The sequence below is a fragment of the Ovis canadensis genome, chromosome 3 (genome assembly GCF_042477335.2).
Source record: "Ovis canadensis isolate MfBH-ARS-UI-01 breed Bighorn chromosome 3, ARS-UI_OviCan_v2, whole genome shotgun sequence".
NCBI classification, from domain to species: Eukaryota; Metazoa; Chordata; class Mammalia; order Artiodactyla; family Bovidae; genus Ovis; species Ovis canadensis.
In genome coordinates, this window is record NC_091247.1 from 139,032,474 (window position 1) to 139,051,881 (window position 19,408).

The 19,408-nt window shown below is 52.0% G+C and overlaps 2 protein-coding genes and 1 long non-coding RNA gene across 6 annotated transcripts; 1 reads left to right on the top strand and 2 right to left on the bottom strand.

Moving 5' to 3' along the window:
- Positions 1-4,034: 4,034 nt before the first annotated feature.
- SOAT2 (sterol O-acyltransferase 2) lies at positions 4,035-14,087 on the bottom strand. Of its 4 annotated transcripts, none has more exons than XR_011255213.1 (15): positions 13,852-14,075; positions 13,348-13,403; positions 12,697-12,833; positions 12,290-12,349; positions 11,832-11,939; positions 9,885-10,161; positions 9,401-9,470; positions 8,733-8,817; positions 8,202-8,305; positions 7,863-7,992; positions 7,168-7,265; positions 5,999-6,097; positions 5,349-5,484; positions 4,703-4,848; positions 4,035-4,486 (listed from the first exon to the last, which is right to left on the bottom strand). XR_011255213.1 is itself a non-coding variant. In XM_069580717.1 (15 exons), the coding sequence occupies exons 1-15, from the start codon at positions 13,970-13,972 to the stop codon at positions 4,436-4,438; spliced, it is 1,620 nt and encodes a 539-aa protein (XP_069436818.1). In that variant the 5' UTR covers positions 13,973-14,087; the 3' UTR covers positions 4,035-4,435. The 4 variants fall into 4 exon arrangements, 3 of the variants coding, with proteins under 3 accessions (XP_069436818.1, XP_069436821.1, XP_069436819.1); XM_069580717.1 differs by having other exon boundaries at positions 8,202-8,247; positions 13,852-14,087; XM_069580720.1 differs by lacking the exons at positions 13,348-13,403; positions 13,852-14,075 and adding an exon at positions 12,917-13,146 and having other exon boundaries at positions 8,202-8,247.
- LOC138435739 (uncharacterized) lies at positions 9,041-10,448 on the top strand. Its single transcript, XR_011255214.1, has 2 exons — positions 9,041-10,134; positions 10,227-10,448. It is a non-coding gene; the product is annotated as an uncharacterized lncRNA (long non-coding RNA).
- Positions 14,088-15,237: 1,150 nt separating the features above from the next.
- On the bottom strand, positions 15,238-19,408 carry IGFBP6 (insulin like growth factor binding protein 6). Its single transcript, XM_069580731.1, has 4 exons — positions 18,649-19,408; positions 16,555-16,694; positions 16,278-16,397; positions 15,238-15,548 (listed from the first exon to the last, which is right to left on the bottom strand). The coding sequence occupies exons 1-4, from the start codon at positions 18,971-18,973 to the stop codon at positions 15,423-15,425; spliced, it is 711 nt and encodes a 236-aa protein (XP_069436832.1). The 5' UTR covers positions 18,974-19,408; the 3' UTR covers positions 15,238-15,422.

Genomic DNA, 19,408 nt, shown 5'->3' on the forward strand with positions numbered 1-19,408 from the left:
CTAAAGAGCCTCTTGATGAAAATGAAAAAGGAGAGTGAAAAAGTTGGCTTAAAGCTCAACATTCAGAAAACGAAGATCATGGCATCCGGTCCCATCACTTCTTGGGAAATAGATGGGGAAACAGTGGAAACAATGGCTGACTTTTTTTTCTGGGCTCCAAAATCACTGCAGATGGTGATTCAGTTCAGTTCAGTCGCTCAGTCGTGTCTGACTCTGTGACCCCATGAATCACAGCACGCCAGGCCTCCCTGTCCATCACCAACTCCCAGAGTTCACCCAAACTTATGTCCATCCAGTCGGTGATGCCATCCAGCCATCTCATCCTCTGTCATCCCCTTCTCCTCCTGCCCCCAATCCCTCCCAGCATCAGGGTCTTTTCCAATTAGTCAACTCTTCGCATGAGGTGGCCAAAGTATTGGAGTTTCAGCTTTAGCATCAGTCCTTCCAACGAACACCCAGGGCTGATCTCCTTCAGAATGGACTGGTTGGATCTCCTTGCAGTCCAAGGGACTCTCAAGAGTCTTCTCCAACACCACAGTTCAAAAGCATCAATTCTTGCAGCCATGAAATTAAAAGATGCTTACTCCTTGGAAGGAAAGTTGTGACCAACCTAGACAGCCTATTAAAAAGCAGAGACATTACTTTGCCAACAAAGGTCTGTGTAGTCAAGGCTATGGTTTTTCCAGTGGTCATGTATGGATGTGAGAGTTGGACTGTGAAGAAAGCTGAGCACCAAAGAATTGATGCTTTTGAACTGTGGTGTTGGAGAAGACTCTTGAGAGTCCCTTGGACTGCAAGGAGATCCAACCAGTCCATCCTAGAAGAGATGAGTCCTGGGTGTTCATTGGAAGGACTGATATTGAAGCTGAAACTCCAATACTTTGGCCACCTCATGTGAAGAGCTGACTCACTGGAAAAGACCCTGATATTGGGAGGGATTGGAGGCAGGAGGAGAAGGGGATGACAGAGGATGAGATGGCTGGATGGTATCACCGACTCGATGGACATGGGTTTGGGTGGACTCCGGGAGTTGGTTATGGACAGGGAGGCGTGGCATGCTGTGATTCATGGGGTTGCAAAGAGTCGAACACAACTGAGTGACTGAATTGAACTGAGTTGAGCCCCTGAGAACAGAGATGCAAAAATTATTTTTAAAATTTAGTAAATAGAAACAAATGACACATTTTAAAATGTAACATCACTAAGTAGGATTTATTCCAGAATGTTAACTCAATGTAATTTACATACTGAAAGTTTTAAAAAGGAAAAAATGTAATCATCTCAGTAGATGCTGAAAAAGCATTTGACAAAATTAAACATCCATTTATTTTTATTTTATATTTTGGCCATGACACATGGCTTGCAGAATCCTGGTTCCCTGACCAGGGAGTGAACCCAAGCCCACAGTAGTGAAAGCACTGAATCCTAACTACTGGACTGCCAAGGAATTTCCTAAACATCCATTTCTGGTAAGAAAAAAAGGAAAAAGAAAAACTCTTAGCAAACTAGAAACAGAAAGGAACTTTCTAAACTTCATAAAGGGCATCCATGAAAAACCTACAGCTAACATTAATGTGAAAATCTGAGGGCTTCTCCCTGAGATCAAGGCAAAGATGTCTACTATCATTACTTCTTTCCAGCACTGGAGGGTGTAGGTAGTGCAATAAGGCAAGAAAAAGAAATAAATGGCATTAACATTGGAAAGGAAGAAATAAAATTATCTTTATTTGCTGATGACATGACCATCTCTGTTGAAAATCCTTTGGAATCTTCAAAAGTAAGCAACGCCTAGAAATAATTAGTACATTTAACAAGGTTTAAAGATACAAGGACAATACACAAAAATCAGTTGATTGGGACTTCCCTGGTGGTCCACTGGTTAAGAATCCACCTGCCAAGACAGGGGACACAGATTTGACCTCTAGTTGGGGAGTTTAGATTCCCATACCTGGGGGGCAACTAAGCCTCTTTGCCACAGCTACTGAGCCTGCACGCCCTAAAGCCTGTGCTCCACAAGAGAAGCCACCACAACAAGAAGCGCGTGTGCCACAATTAGAGAGTAGCCCCTGCTCGCTGGAACTAGAGAAAGCCCATGCTCAACAGTGAAGACCCAGGGCAGCCAAAAAAGAGGGCTGACTTCACTATACTAGCAATTAACAATCAGAAGTTGCAATTAAAAATATCATTAAAACATATGAAATACTTAGGGGAGAGTCTGACAAAATGTGCAAATCCTGTGCACCAAAAGCTACAAAATGTTACTGCCATAAACTAGAGAAGACCTCAATAAATGGAGAGCTATAGTATATCAATGGATGGGAAGACTTAATTTTGTTACGATGTCAATTTTATCCAAACTGGTCTCAGCTATAATGTGTAATTCCAATCAAAATCCCAGCAGACTTTTCTTTCTTTTTTTTAAAAGAAACTTACAAGCCGATTCTAAAGTTTATAATGAAAATTCAAAGGACTTCAAATAGGCAAAATGACTGAGAAAGAAGGTTGAGTGACTTACACTACCTGTTTTCAAGACATTATAAAGCTACAGCAATCGTGAAAGTGTGGTGCTGGTGTAAAGAAAGACCAAATAAATAAATGGAACACAATAGAAAGTTAAGAAATTGAATTACAATTGCAAAGTCAAATGCAATGAAAATCACAGCAGGGAAAGCATCAAACCCTAACCATTAGACTACCAAGGAACTCCCTAAATGTCCATTTTATAGGTGTGGAAGCTGAAGCTCATGAACTTAAAAGATCTGGCTAAGGTCTGTATAGGAGGGTCTTCTCCTGGGTCCTCTGAAGGAAAGGAGGCCCCCAATGTGCTCTCTGAAAGCGTGCTGGAGATTGCCAGGATTAGCAGGATTAAAGGGTTGTGGAAATGTGATCTGAAGGAGTAGAGGGAGAAGGAGGAGTGACTTGAGTTTTGGGCAGATTGGGGTGGCATAGAAAAGATAAGGGAGGATGTCACTCAGCCCCTCGGCCCCTCCCATCACAAAAGTCTTGCCTGTGCAGGCACACTCTTCAGTCATGCCTGTCAAAAGCGGGTCGTCAACATGCTGTTCAGTTGCTAAGTCGTGTGTGACTCTTTCTGACCCCATGGACTGCAGCGCTCCAGGCTTCCCTGTCCTTCACTGTCTCCTGGAGTTTGCTCAGACTCATGTCCATTGAGCTGATGATGCCATCCAACCATCTCATCCTCTGTTACCTCTTTCTTCTGCCCTCAATTTTTCCCAGCAGCAGGGTCTTTTCCAGTGAGTTGGCTCTTCACATCAGGTGACCAAAGTATTGGAGCTTCAGCTTTAGCATCAGTCCATCCAATGCATATTCAGGGTTGATTTCCTTTAGAATTGACTGGTTTGGTCACCATGTACACAATGCTATATTTAAGATGGATAACCAACAAGAACCTATTACAGAGAACTCTGCTCAATGCTATACAGCAACCTTAGATGGGAGGGGAGTTGGATACATGTACATGGATAGCTGAGTTGCTTTGTTGTCCACCTGAAACTATCACAATAGGCTATACTCCAGTATAAAAGAAAAGTTTTTTTTAAAAAAGATGGGTCTTCACATAGAGAACAGACTTGTGATTGCCAAGGAGGTGAGTGGGTTGGGGAGGGATGGACTGGGAGTTTGGGATTAGGAGATGTGAACTATGATATTTAGAATGAATAAGCAACAAGTCACTGCTATATAACACAGGGAACTATACTCAAAGTCCTGGGATAAACCCCAATGGAAAAGAATATAATTTGAGTTTGGGGCACACACACACACACACACACACACACATATGTAAAAAGAAGTCACTTTGTTGTACAGCAAACATTAACACAATATTGTAAATCAACTTATACTTCAATTGTAGAAAGTTTTTAAAAGTGGGTCTTCAAGGGACTTCCTCGGTGGTTCAGTGGTTAAGACTCTGTGCTTCCAATACAAGGAGGATGGGTTGGATCCCCGGTCGGGGAACTAAGAACCCACATGCTGTGTGGCATGGCCAAAAAAGTGGGTCTTCAACAAATGAATGAATGAATAAAAAGTGATACATACAGTTTATTATTGTATTGGAAAGAGTACAAAGAAACGAATCCTTCTCAGACCTTGATACTCCAGCTTGCTTTAAGTCAAGCCACATTCACCAAATCTGAAAGGTCCTTCGTGTCTCTGCCAGTCTGAACAGCCATGGAGTGAGAGGGGGCCCTCTGCCCAGTCCACAGGGAGGGGGGTTCAAGAGTCATCACCATTCTGAGTCTATGGTCACAGGTCCACAGATCTCAGTCCCTGGAGGTCCTTGGTGGGGTCAGGCATGGCAGGCCCTCTTGACTCAGAGCTCTGTCTGAGAATGCAGAGAGGAGCCCTGGTCCCAGACTTTGCAGGCAGAGAAGAACTTGGTGGTGTCATCTGCGCAGTGACAGTATCCTGGCACTTAGGTATGGCAGGACCAAGATCGAGGTGTCACCAGCCCCCAGAAGGTTGTCTGTGCCAGAGAAAAGTGAGTTGTGAATAAGATCCCTCCCAGGGCTTACCCTGTGCATCTAAGACACAGGAACCCATCATCCCCAACCCAGGCCCTGGCCCCTGACCGTGGCTGTTGAACAGGGCACCAATAGGGGGCTGGCTGTTGGGGAGAGGAGGCGTGTCCTCCTGGGTGAGGAGCTGAGCGGGCGGGGAGGGGGGTGTCATGGCCGCTTACCTGGGGCAGGGGGCAGTGGCGCCGTGCATACCACTCCTGGCAGTACAGGCTGACTTGGATGCCCTGGCCCAGGAAGAGCAAGGTCCACATGAGCACGTTCCACGCTGGGCCCGTGCGCCGGTCGTGCATCGTGAAGTTCAGTGGCCCTGATGCAGGAGGAGGGGTGGTCACCTCAGCTCCAGACACCTGTTATTTATCTTCCTGGCTGCCTTCTTATCTCAGGGCACAGGGGAGAGTTGGAACAGGAAGGCTGAGGAAGATCTTGAGCCCAACTCCAGGCACCCACGGAGGTCTCAGGCATTCCTCAGGGTTCCTCAGTTTGCACTTCACTATCCTGGCTCCCTTGCTGAGCCTGCCAGCCCACACCGGTTTTCTCCCCTTTGCCTCCCTCTTTGTGTGCCCTGCCAGAAGTGTTTTCCCACTGTACCCCCCTCCAGGATACCCCTGTGCTGCCTCCCGATGCGGCCCCCTTCCCAGCTTCCAAGTCCCCTGCCCCCCCAATGCTCACAGACAGCACTATGCCTTCCCCCAGGAGGCATGCACACCCCCCTTCTGTCTTGGCTATGTGGCCTCTCCCATCAGTCTGGAATCTCCAGGACTCTTCCCTCGGGATGTCTCTACAGGGGCATATAGAGGCCAAGCTCACCTCCAAAGACAAGGAAGAGCAACAGCATGACGGGGTAGAAGAATCCCAGGACAAAGCAGAAGATGTACTCATGGACCACTGCTGAGACCAGGAACACGCCCAGCATGGCTGCGCCTCGGGCCCGGCCACCAAGGAGCTGGCAGGGTTCGGGGGAGGGGGGTAGAGTGAGTCTCCCTAAGCACCCCCTGCAAAGAACCCCCTCTTTAAGGAAGCCAGAGGATATCTAGTACGGTGGAAAGAATATGGGCTTTGGGATCAGAAAGGCTGACATGTCTTGCTTAAAAGCATTATATTAGTCTATTGGGCCTTAGAGGCCACTTTGAAAAGGGGGATATGATAATACTTACTTCTCAGGCTTCCGGTGCAGATTATATAGTGTGGGAAAATTCTTGGTAACTGAAAATTGCTATATGCATGTTCCTTAGAAGGCTAAGGAGGGGAGACATGCCCTGTGGAGGATATAGTTGAGGACAAGGAAGGAAGGAAGTCAGATCATAAGAAGGACTTTCTTTCTGCCCACTGGGTTAGGTAGAATGAGGAAGGTGAAAGCCAAAGGGGCCCTTAGGTCTAGAAAAAATGGAATGTGCAGAGAAAGGGAAAGAGAGGCTGTCCCAGAGAGGTTCTATTAATCGTGGGAGCTGAGCCCGTACCCAAAGCCCATCTTGATACACGTAGCTGTACAGCCAGTCATGGACCACCACGTTCCATGTGCGGTAGTAGTTGGAGAAGGATGTTGAGTTCCACCAGTCCTGGGGGCGGGGTGGGATGGGGTCAGGGCGGGGGAGGAGGTGAGCGTCAGGGCCCCGGCTCTGCCCAGTTCCCAGCTGCCCCTCCCTGCTCCCCACTCCTTGCTCTCTGCAAGGGCTGGCTCCCGGCAGGAGAGAGACAGCAAGCATCCGCCTAACTCCCTCCTCAGGCCCTGGGGCCCCTGCCCTCCCTCTCTACTCTCAGGAGAAGAAGATTCCAAAGTACCATCCCCACAAAAGCAATGAGCCCTGGCTGGTCAGGAGGTGGACGGGTGACATTATAAGCATACCCAGAGGAGCACATTTCTCACTGTGGGAGACTGCCAGCACAGCTGAGATGGAATTGTGCCCCTTGGGATTAACAGAAACTGGTGACTAACAGAAATTCTTGAGCTTGTCTTACAGGATAGCAGGTAAGGAACAGTTTGTTAAAAATTCTTCTGCTGTAACCTGCCTTCACTGACAAAGCCTTTTTTTAAAAAAATTTGACTCCTTAACCATCCCTGTACAGATGGCAACAGGAGGCATACATTTTCCAGCAACTTGAAGTTGGCTCGTGTCTAGTTCAAGTGGGCTAAGACTGGCTAGGACTACCGATCCTAAAACTGGGCCTGTAAAGCTGTTGGATGAATGATTTTTTGACATCAGAGAGCCAAAAACTCCACTCTCCGATCTTGCCAAGTGCCTCCATTCTTTAACATGCATCCCATGAAGAAGCATGTAACTCAGATACGCCTGTGCAGAACACTGATTACCTCACCTCTTCTCTACCTCCGATCACTTTTCCCAAGCCTAGGATCTCCTTGATTCTTTATCCTGTAAATATCTCAAGCCCTTGGCCTTTGGGGAAGCAAATCTGAGCTTGTTCTCACTTCTCCTTACTTGGCTGCCTTGTTGAAGAAACCGTTTCTCTGCTGTAAATCTCGGTATCTCAGTGTTTGACTTAGTGAGAATTGGGCAAATGCACCTGGTTTGGTAACAAGGTGAGAACCAACATAGCCACCATCCTCCCCTACATCCTTCCCTAGCTCTCCTTGCATCCAGCTCCCAAGTAGCCCAGGTCCAGGCCCCACCCGATAGAACATTCTGTCTCCAAATCGTAGCATCTCTGCGAAGGCGTTGAGCCAACAGTGAAGGAAGGCAAAGAAGATGAGCAGCAGCATAAAAATGCCTGGAAAGTGAAGACAAGGGGCTGCAAGTCAGACTGGTCTCCCTGGTCCCCTACGAACCTCTAGGGTCCTCCCAGGAAGCCCTCACCCAGCAACCTACCAATCACTTATTAACCATTCACTAATTTATGCATTCATTCATTCAATCCATTTGCTTATGAAGCCCATGCCTGATGTTGGAACATCAAGATGAATGTTAAACCCTCTGCCTGTTGGGAGAGTTTGGGGAGAGGACAGCAATTTGAAGTGCCACTGCTTTTAGTCACTAAGTTGTGTTCAACTCTTTGCGACAACATGGACTGTAGCCCGCCAGGCTCCTCTATCCATGGAATTCTCCAGGCAAGAATACTGGAGTAGGTTGCTATGTCCTTCTCCAGGGCATCTTTTCGACCCAGGGATCGAACCTGTGTCTGCTGCACTGGCAGGCAGCCACCGGGGAAGCCCAAATCTGCAGTGAGACTCTGACAATGAGCAACCATAGGAGCGGGCAGATATCAGAGGGAGAAGGTGTTGAAACTAAGAGTGAGAGGAGAGGGGAGCTCCCTGCTAAGCCTCCTCCAGGGTGCAGCCTTCCGCAGCTCTGCCTCCAGTGGGGATACCTGGCAAGGTGGCATGCATGATGGAGAGCACCAGGGCACGGGTGCTGAAAGGCTCCTGGCTCATGTTGGCAAAGATAGGAACACAGAGGCGGCCCAGGATGAAACAGGCGTAGAGCACGCAGCCCAGGGCCTGGAGAGGGGCAGAGGACACATAACTTTGAGAGGAGTCACTGGCAACTGCCCTCTTCCTCTGGAATTGGACTCTGGCCCAGCATCTGCTTCCCTTCTCTTTGCACAACCCTTTGACCTCTTCCCGCGCCTCCCCTACTTCGTGCCCAGAAATGCCTCCTCAGCCACCATGAGTCACAGGTAGTCCACGCTTCGACTCTGTCTGCTGACCTGGGCAAAGTTCTTGGCCACATAACTCCACCTGACGTTGGGTGTCCTGTTGCAGCAATGGAATGGAGACGGTGTGTTTCCCATCGTTTTGTCTTGTTCCTCCCCTGCAGGCATAGCATCCGGGGCCCACTATCCACAGCTCCCTCAATTGCTCAGGCCGGGGAGGATTACCTGGGGAGGTGGGGATCTAGAACACTTTGGATCTTCCTTAACAAAGATGACAAGTGGAATTTTAGCTTAAGCGTCCACTAAGTTTGCTCCAGACAGGGGTTTCCCAGGACATAGGAATTTCAGTGCTAAAACTGGGGCAGTCTGGGCAAACCAGGACAGTCAGTCACCCTGGCATCACCATGCCCTGGGGCAAGAAGAAGGGGTAAGGAATCTGTCCCTTATTCCCATCTTTATTGTGAGGTGCTTCCTGAGAAAGTGGCCAGTGTCTGGATTGAGATTAAACACCTCAGGGAGAGGAGAGTAGAAGGGTTGGGTCCCCGGTGGGCCTGGGCATGTGGGGAAGGGGGTGCAGGCTCTTACCTGGGGTAAGTTTCCCTATAGATGAGTGTGGGGCAGAAGAGGAAATAGAGGTAGCTGGAGAAACTGGGGGCCCGGATCCCCTCACCTGAGGAGGAGTAAGAGGGGGCTGTCAGTGAAGAGGGAAGGGAGAGAGGACACAGGTGGGTGGGGTGCCAGGGAAGGGCAGCGGAACTGGTGAATAGAACTGGAGAGTATAGAAGTGTGGTGTGGGTCAGCACCTGGATATGGGATCCGAAGGTGGGGGGAGAAGGTGAAGCTGGGCAGGAGTTAACCTGCTTTTTAACAGCCCCCTTTTGCTTCTGTTCCAGGTACCTCCCCCGTTTGCTGGCACAAGATCGATGGGGGCCAGAGCTTCGTTTGGCAACCACAGGTCCCACCATCCGATTCTCTCTCTTTCTGGTTTGACTTTCTCATATAAGGCTCTCATACCCTGGGTCTAAATAAGGATGAGCCAGAAGTCCTGGGCAGTAGAGCAGCCTTCTCAGAAGTGGGACCTAAGAGAACGCCGATTGGCTAAGGCCCAGAGAGCCCAGTTGGCGGCTGGAGGTGTGCCCTGTGGGCAAGATGGGCTTAGAAAGTTGGAGCTTTTATGAGGCTCTTGCACCTGCTGGCTTCATTCAACCAACCAAGAGGACTGAGTTCACAGCAGTGCCTGCTGAAGGCCTCACCTCCTCTGGCCCTAAGTGTCCCAGGTACTGTCTCTCTCAGGAAGGAGTAGCTTTTCATCAGGAGCCTGACCTAAGGTGGAATAGGAAAGAGGTTAAGATGCTGTGGGACTTTGCACAGATCACTTAACCTCTCTGTGCTCACGTTTACACAGGGAGAAGGGCAGGCAGACTGTGAACTTTGTATAGTCAAAGCCACACTTTTATCTTTTTGTTGGACACTCTTATAGCCTAACACAGACGGCTGCTGTGATGAATCTAGGGTAAAGGATTACCAGAAAGGGCAGAGCCTCTAGCCAGCCAACTCCCTGCGATTATATGATTATATTTGCATAGCAGTGTCCATTTGTTTACATTTCTTTGGAGACTGCTGGTTGGCTCACAAAGGACTCTGCCCCTGATAATTAGCTCCACCCCCATCAATACAGTATGCAAAGCCCTCTCTCCCAGGGGCTCCACCCTACCTTTGGTCCCGCCCATCACCTACCTGCTCAAAGACTAGGACACAGCGGGAGGCTGGCGGGAGCTGATACTCCACTGCCACGTGGACCGGGAGGATGCCAAGCACCACGGTGTGGGCAGCCAGCAGCAAGCAGCCCAGGCCCACCCCCAGGGTCCAGGCCGCTCCAGACTGGGGCCTCTCCCACAGCCGCAGGGCCTGGTAGGGCACCAGCAGAGTGGACAGGAACATGGGGACCCATGTCACCAGAGCCAAGGGCAGCTGTCCGAAGCTGAAGGTCAGTAGATCAAACTCCATCATCAGCCTGGGAGTGGGGAAGGCGACAAAGTAGACAAGCGTGAGGCCCATCCCTGTTCCCTTCCTCTGCAGTCAGAGCTCTTGGAAGATAAACTCCTGAGCCCACCTGCCGCAACTACTGAAGCTCTCGGGCCCCTGAGCCCATGCTCTGCAGCAAGAGAAGCCACCACAATGAGAAGCCCTTGCACCACAACCAGAGTAGCCCCTGCCCTCCACAGCTGGAGGCAGCAAAGAAGACCCAGCACGGCCTAAAGTAAATGAATAAAATTATCAATATTATATATAGGTATAAAATTATACAACATATATATTATGTATATAGTTTGGGAAATCCCTGGAGATCCAGTGGTCAGAACTCTGCGCTTTCACTATGGCGGCTCAGCTTCAATCCCTGGTTTGGGGAACTAAGATCCAGTAGGCCACACAGTGTGGCCAAAAAAGAGCGCACGGCTTGTAATGGCAAATTAGAAGCGATTTATAGGTCCATTAGTAAAGAACTAAAAGATCAAAAGCTGGCAGTTTCAGACTTTGCAGCCATTAAAATCAATGGAGCAACATGGAAAGATCTCTAAGGTGGGTCTTTAGGGAGTGTAAAGGAAACAAAAGGTACTGTAAGTATCTTAGTAATGTAAGCACCGCACCCCCCCCCCCAATACATCCCCTTGGTTCTTACATCTGGAAGTGGAGGCGTGGAAAATGCCCTGGAGAGAAACTCTTACAACTGTTAAATATGTTACCTCTGGGGAGCAGTCTGGGATAGAGGGGATGGTGGAGGAGTCGCTCTGCATATATTTGAAAATTTACTGAGATTTGATCCTTAATTTTAAGGACTGACAACAATTTTATCAAAAGGAAGTGCTGTTGCTGAACCTGCAAATCTTTGGTCCTTTTCCTTTTACTGCTTCCTAAGCTATCTAGCAAAGAGTCAGACATGACTGAGCGTCTTCACTTTCACTTTTCCCTTTCATGCATTGGAGAAGGAAATGGCAACCCACTCCAGTGTTCTTGCCTGGAGAATCCCAGGGACGGCGGAGCCTGTTGGGCTGCCGTCTCTGGGGTTGCACAGAGTCGGAAGCGACTGAAGCGACTTAGCAGCAGCAGCAGCAAGCGATCTGGAGGGTGAGGCGGGATCATGCAAATCCAAACCCCCAAGGGTCCACAGTCCCCTGAGGCTCATCCCAGAGAGGGAAGGGGTTTTGTAGGGAAACCTGGGCTCTTGTGTGCATACATCTGTCTTCCCCACAAGACTGGGAATGCCTCACAGACGGGCATGGCCTGTCCTCTGGGCCCCGGGGCTGGTACTTAGGGGACTCACTGGAGGTTGCTTGAGCTGAACAGCACTGTCTTGGAATGGAGTGCGTGAGAGCAGTGAGGTGGGAACCACACTTAGGAGTGCATATACATGCATGTCTGCCTCAGGACAAGGGTTCCAGAGGAGGTGAGTGGGGGCCTAGTGTCCCCAGGGGACTGATCCTGGGTAAACAGGCCAAAGGCCATCCAAGGCTGTGCAGGGAAATCTAAGAGGGCTTTGGGGGTAGGAAGGTGGTTGGAAGCAATGTCGATGTGTGTCTAATAATAGAATGGACCTGCTGTATGGGGCCCCAGTGGCGGGTGCAGTTCCAGGAGCCCAGGTGGTCTGATCTGGTCTGTGGGCCTATGAGAGGGAGAGGTGCCTACCTGCCCTCATCAATGAGGTCGATGGCCAGGGTGCTGATGATGAAGACACACAGGCCGGCGACAAACATATGGTAGATGGTGCGGAAGTGTGGCACCTCCATCAGCTCGCTGGAAGGACAGGGCCCCGAATGTCAGTGGGAGAGTCCTTGAGGTGGTGCAGACCAGCGCAGGCACTGTACACAGCGGGGAGGGGGCCTAGTGACTGGGAACTTGAAGCGACAGGCTGTGCTACAGCTGGCACTTCTGTCCAAAGCCCTTTCCAGCCCACTCAACTCTCATCCTGGTGGCCTTTCTTCCATGATTATGCCCAGGGCAAATAGAGAAACAGAACCTTAGAAACCATCTCCACGTCCTCTCCCAAACCACCTAGAGCCTGAGGATGACAAATGAGGTGTCCTGGACCCCCAGACAAAGCGCTTTCTTTTTTTTCCCATCCCCTGTCCTCACCCCTGACTTACTCAAGCAGGGACTTGCGGATGATGAAAACTTTTCGTTTCCCCAGGGACGGCTCCCGGGTCCTGAATTGAGACAGTTGTTCTGGGTTAGGAACCAAAGGAAGAAGGCTATAAGCAGAGCATAGGGCTTTGCAGGAGGTCACTACTTGGGAGCCAAGGGCAGTAGTAGGGGAAAGTCAGGGTTAGGGCCAGCAGGCAGGAACAGGTGAAAATGTCATGGCCAATGGAGAGCAAAGCCCAGTAGTCAATGTCAGGAAGTCAGAGGCGATAAGGGAAGAAGAGGGAAGACTGAAGTCAAAGTTACATCCATGCTGGAAAAGGGCACGGGAGATACCATCTGTGGCTCATAGTCCTTATGATGGAGGAGGCTACACAGCCGCTCCTCAGCCCCCAGCTCCTGAGACTCTTACTTGTGCAAGGAGTCTGGAGGGACGGAGGGCACTGGTCTGTCTTGCGGTGGGTAAGCTTGAACGGCCTCCCACATGGCCTGATCCAGCAGCTCCATCAGCTGGCCCTGCGCTTGCTCCAGCAACTGTGTCTTGACAGCCTGCAGGACAAAGCAGGGCAGAGTGCACGGTCCCTCCATCCAGTCAGCCTTCCTCCCATTCACCAAACACTTCCTGAGCCTACCTCCATGCCAGGCACACCGCTAAGGGCCCAGGATGGACAGAAGAACAAGCATGGCTCCTGCCCAGAGGTCCCCCCCTACCCTCAATTTAACTCCCTCTGGTTTCCCAGGGCAGCTGTGAGGATCCGGGAAAGACGCTTTCAGTCTCTGGATCTGACCCCCAACCACCTCGTCCTCTCTGATCCTACTCTTTTCTCCCTGACCCCAGCCTTTCCTCTCCTGACCTCCAGTCCCGCTAACAGAAGACTGTTTACTGGCTGACTTTGGGCCCCTCCCCTGATGGCCTGTGCTTCACACTCCTCCGTCTTAACCCTTAGCTCTACCCCGATCTGAGAGGTTTAACCCAAGAACAAATTGTCTATCAGTAAACAAGTCCTCACCCTTTCCTCCCTCTACTCCCGGACCTGTCCATTTGACCTCCGACATCCCTCACCTGCATATGCTGGGTCCATTGCACCAAATCTGGGCCTCTGTGCACCTCCACATTTCCTAGGAAAAGTAGTTAGGGTTCGACTGTCTAGTGCAGACCCAGAGGCTTTCTCTGTCCAGCAAGTTTGCTTTCTGTGTGCTCAACAGCCTCCCCCACCCACAACCAGTCAATATCTAGTATCATGGCCAGGGTAGGGAGGGTGAGAGGGGTGGGGGTAGTCAGAAGGAGGGCATTTTTGCAAGGGGTGAGCAGACCACTGGCAAGCAGGGAGCCTGATGACATTACTGGAAACAGGGTACCCAGGGAACAAGAAGCTACTCTAACCATCGACTGGGGTGAAAAAGAGTCAGAAAGACAAGGCAAGGCACTGAATAGCCGGTTTCTCCTTACTTCCCCAGCTGGGGAGTTAGGAGGCAGAGGCTGGGGTCTGCCTTTACTGGCCTCCCAGGACAGCAGGAAGGATTGAAGGTGGATAGCAGGAGCCCCCTCTCGCCAGCGCATCCCCACCTCCGATGCCACCTGGGCGTCCTGCTCCCCCAGAACAGGGTTCTCCTTCTCTGGACGGCCGGTCCTTCTGCTGTCTTCCTAGCCTTTCTCTCCTCCGCACTTGGGCCGCCCTTGGCTCCATGATGTGAGTCTTGACTGGGCAGTGGCGGCTGATCAGTGTTTTCTCCGTTCCTGCAAGCTTGCCTGGCTGAGCGCTTATCTCGGTACCTCTGACAGCACCAGCACCGAAGACTAAAGTCCTTTCAGGAGGAGGGGTTATAGGTTGTTCGATCCCCTGTCCCCATCCAGAAGGCAGCACCATCTCAGCTACAGGCTCTGCTTTGCTGCCTGTCACAGGACACTCCCCTACCCCACCCCACCCCCACCCACAAGCACCCCCGGCCACCATCCAGATGCCCAGCTCTCTCCCACAGGAATGGGGGCTCTGCACCCATACACGTCATGGGGAGGGGGACTTTGCCCCTCTGAGGCTTATCACCTGGTATGGCTGCTTCACCTGCTCAGTAGGCTGAAGGTTGGGGAGGAGTCAGCAACATCTTCAGGTATCAGGGCACTCAGCTCCCTGAGGCCATAAGGTGTTTGAAAGAACCTTGTCAACACAGCTCTGTGTGCACATGACTACTATTCTATGAGGTGGGTACCTATGACAACTGTGGGGCTGCGGCCTCTCCGGGGAGCTTGGGGCTGGGGGCTGGACACCAGCTCTTCCTTACACCTGCTTGGGTGAGCAGGTAAGCAGAAAGGAGACAAAGCAAAAACTTATTCAGCACCTGGCGATGCCCAGCATTATCATGTATGGAAGAACCCGATTTCAATCCTCCCGCGATCATTGGCTGGCTGTGGAATTTCAGGCAAAGGACCCAAATAATTTAAGCTAAAGTGTCCTCCTCTGAAAAACAGGTTCAAAAGTCCCTGTCTCACAAGGTAAGCACAAAATAAGGTAGTCCAGGTAAAAGCAGATGGTCCAGGGCATGGTCCATGGAAGAGCACAATAAATACTAATTCCCTTCCCTTTTTAATATGAAGTAACAGAAGGGTAAGTGCCTTGAGTTTCTCTTCATTGAACTCCTGGTGGGGATTAACTATTAATCCTTCCTCTCCCTTTGTGTCAAAAGATCAATGGTAGAAACAAGGTCACAACTTCAGACCAAGGCCTGCCAAGGCCTCAATGTCTCCCCACCCCCATCTCCTGCTTCCCACTCCCTGGTGGGCAGTTGGGTGAGATTTGAGGCTGTGTGGCTGTCTTTGTCATTACAAGTGTGGCAGGAAGGACTGAAGGCAGTCCACAAGAGAAGAGAGCTTCTATGGGGGGACTGGACGGAGGTAGAAAGAAGGGCCAGTGACTCCATAAATGTGATAAGTGAACACAGAGACATAAACCAGAGATCCCCCCCAACACAGCTTTATTAATACCCCAGGCCGACACCAACAATCTTTCCACATGTGAGGTCCCAGGGGTGAGGGGGGCCGTGGGGCAGGGCCTGAACGTGTAGTTGCCCATCACTCAACAAATAACCCAAAAGGACGGCCCCATGCTCCTGCCAGTGGCCCTGCAGCCCCTCAGCCCAGGCTTAGCCGCTGCCGCCGGTGGGGCAGAGGGAACTTCCATCGCCGCCTTCTGAGGACCCGGGCAGGGGCTGGCCCATGCGATCCACACACCAGCAGGGACCTCGGCGCTGCCCCTGGGAGGAGCGGCACTAGGGAGAGAAGCACACGGATCAGAGGTGCCGCGAGGCTCCAGCGGGAGAGATGGGAGGGGCCCCGGGGTGGGGAATGGGCTGTGGACTCTTGAGTCTGAGTCTGTGGAAACATCTGAGTGTTCTCAGGATAGTGAGGCCCACTGGCTTCCCTTCTCCACCCACCAGAGCGTGCCCGTTCTTCCAGGGTAGAGCCGTGGTTCTCAAAGTGTGGTTTCTGAACCAACAGCATCACTAGGGGCCACATTAGAATGCAAATTCTCAGGCTCCGCGGGTGGGGCTCTGCTACTGGTGTTTATGGCAGGGTGATTCTGATGCTTATGTGAACCTCTCTCAGAGTTAGATGTTTCTTAGATAATCTAAGAGGTTCCCTGGTGGCTCAGATGGTAAAGAATCTGCCTGTAGCACAGAAGACCTGGGTTTGATCCCTGGGTTGGGAAGATCCCCTGGAGAAGGCTACCCACTCCAGTATTCTGGCATGGAGAATCCCATGGACAGAGGAGCCTGGCAGGCTATACAGTCCATGGGGGTCACAAAGGGTGGGACATGACTGAGCGACTTTCAGTTTCACTTAGATAATCTAACCCCTCCCCACAGCTGCGTGGCCCTAAAGCTGGGAGGGCGCTAAAGGAAGGGCAGCGTCTTATTTATACAACTCTGTAAACCCCCAACTCTGTAAAACCCAATCGTCTTGTACGATGGGCCAAGGGAGGGGAGGAATGGCCTCACCTGCCGCTTCCGATAGAAGCCCCTATGGTCACAATTAGGCACGTAGAGGGTATGAGACCCGCGGAAGACCTCGGTCTGGAGTTGCTGCAGCACGGAGTCCAGATGTTTGCGACAGGGACCCTGGGGGGAAGGATAGCTCCGCTGCAGAGCCTGCTGGGCCCACCAGCCAGGCTCCCAGGACTGGGATGGGAGACTTTGCCAAGCCCAAGGGAGTGGTCTTAGAGGAGAACCTCCAGGGCTCCCCACCCCTTCTGCACCCTGCCAGCCCCAAACTCACCATCTCAGTGTCTTGTACGCCCCCAGAATTGGGCCGGACAGGAGTGGTAGAGGTCCCCGAGTTCCTCTGTTGGTCTCTGCGGTTCACGTCCTGCGAGCGAGCAGTCCCTGCTTGGGGCTTACTCTCCTTAGGATTCTCTCCTACAGCCGCAAGAGGAGTGGGAGAAGAAGAGCTCGGAAATCATAGATGTCAAACAGAGTCAAGTGGAAATGAGCGGGGTTTTCAGAGCAGTGATGGGGTTTAGAGTTTGGCTCCACTGTTACCTTCTCAAGGCCTCGGTTTCCTTCTCTGAACAATGGTGATATTACCTTTCATGATAATATCCCCAGGCTAGTTTTAAGGCTTATAAAAGACAAGTACTTTGGAAAGCGAAAATCAATACCATACATGCGTTGATAGAGAGCCTTGGGGCTTTGGGTGAAAAGGCCTGGTTGTTCCACCTGAGGCCAGCAGGGGGCGCACCAAGCCAGGGAGATGGGGCAGAAGGGAAACGGCGATGCGAGGGGGTCAGCAGGGACCCAAGTGGAATGTGTGTCCCCGCTGTGAACCTAATGTGACTCAGCCTAGCACTCCCAGGCCGGAGACACATTTAATTTAGGGGCACTGCAATGGGGGCCTTTTGGTCCCCTGAGGCTCAGCCAAGCTCAACTCCCGCGGTCCCAGGAACCTGTGCGATTCAGCCCTTCACCAGGAGGTAGAAGGCGGGCAGGCTGTAGAGGTGCAGAAATGAAAGGTTCCAACCTGCAGGCTGCTCCTTTGTCTGAAAAAAAGTTTCACGCACGGTACTGGGGGGTTTGGGGAGAGCTCAGGATGAGAAGGGAAAGTCAGAGTGTCGGGGCGAAAAAAAGACACGGAGGAGAGTTGGCGCTGCTTGGAACCTGCCCCAGCTAGAAATGAAATAATGAGCCCTGAAGTGATGTCTCTCCCTCTCCATGCACAAAAACAAGCTCTGCTCAGCTCCCAGACCTCAAGCCTAGACAGTTGCTCCCATCTCAAAACCCAAGAACCATTTCTTCTGCAATCCCAAGCCTGATCCTTCTTCCTCCACACTTCTCAGATCTTGCCTCTCATTCTCTCTATTCAGTATCCTACCATGACCATGCTCCCAGCTGCCCCCTCTGACCCACCCAGACCACCACTTTCCAGGAGAACCCCAAGCAGCTTGGGCCCAGGCATTTGGGACTGAAAGAAACTGAAAGTTGATTTCCCATCCCTTCCCATGGAAGCGCTCAGATGCCTTGGGGTGGGGGCCGTTTACATTTCCTGCTCTCCCTGCTGCCCCCCATCTTTCTGGTTCTGACTCACTTCTGTCCCACCCACTCAATGACTCAGCCTTCTATTCTCCTCTCTGGCTTAGGGTGCGGTGAGGTGGGTGGAGGGTTCTGAAAAGCTTTAAACCATAACCCTGATTTGGCAGATTCCTTCTTTTCCCACCTCTAACCCTCCCCCTGGGGGCGGGGGAGAGGGCCAGCGCCAACCCTCTGACCCTAGTCTAGTCTAAAACAGCTCTGGACTTGAGCCATCTTCCATTTTTCACTCTATGTTCAGGTGCTTTGGACACCCTGATATTAAAAGCAGATATTTCTCAGTGTGTTCAGGGTTTGGGAGTCTGGAGTTCTCTTCCCTCTTTTTCTAACTGGAAGCTGGGAACAATGTCTGGGTGCTTTCTCCAGCTTGGGCGTCTAGGGCTGAAGGAGCTGGGCTTCTGTGGCATACAGCAAGCCCCTAAACCCTTCCAACCCTCCCTTTCCCCTCAAGAGAAAATAGGCTGAGGGGGCAGAAAAGGTTGCCAGGTCAGACGTCTCCCTGCTTCATCCCTAGGGCCGGCAGCCTCACTCCAGCCCTGTAGGAGCTCCCCGCACTTGCCCTTTCACCCCCCAAAATATACCCCCCCACCCCCGGAGCTCAGGATGGGAAGGGAAAGTCCGGGTGTCAGGGCAAAGCAAAGACAGGGAGGGGAGCAGGCACTGCTTGGAATCTGCCAGAGATGGGGAGAAGGAAGCGTCCATCTGCCCGAGCTCATCCCTTGGGACCCAGTCTGCAGAATTGCGGGGCTCACGTGGGCGTGGCAGGGGCGGGGCGCGGCGGACTCACCCGAGGGCGTGCGCGCCCGGCCGCAGCGGCCCCGGCCCTGCAGTAGCGCCCGCAAAGGCAAATCCTCTTTCTCCGGCGGCTGGCACTGCAGTCCTGGGGCGCAGTTGGGAGTGTAGACCCCGCACTGCTGGCCCTCCCTCCTGAGACAGCCCCCAGCTTCCGCACAGCCTTCCGCCGCCGGCCCCCCATCCTCCTCCGCGCAGCCCCCTGGACAACCCGCCGACACCCCCTGCCCGCAGCCTGGGCACCTTGCCAAGGCGCCTCCTGGGCGGGCAGCGAGCAGCAAAGTTAGCAGCAGTGGCGGCAGCAGCCTGTGGGGGGTCATGGTCAGGAGTTTCGCCCCGTCCACTCCTCCCAGAGCAGTCGCAGCAAAGCTGCTGCCCGCCGCCGCCCCTCTGCCTTAAGTAGCCGCCGGCAGGGGCCGGGCCCTTTAAGAGCCAGGTGAAGGGGGGGCGTGTGGAGAAGGCAGGGGCATTCCCTAAACTGGGTGGGACTGGAGAGGCCCCCCCTCCACCTGGGTCCTCCCCACTCTTCTCTACCTCCTCCCTTCCCAGTGTCTGTTTTCTTCCCAAATTACTCTGATTTTTCTTGCTTTGTTCCCGGGAATCTCGCCCGGAATTTGGGAGCTGGACAGCTGGCTGGAGGCCCTGGAGGGTGGGAAGGGGTGGAAGCAGGAGAGGACCGGAGTTGGGATGAGGGGGAAGCCTGAAAGCCAGTTCGGGTGTGTGTGTGTGGCGGGTGAAGGAGACCCAGGGACTCC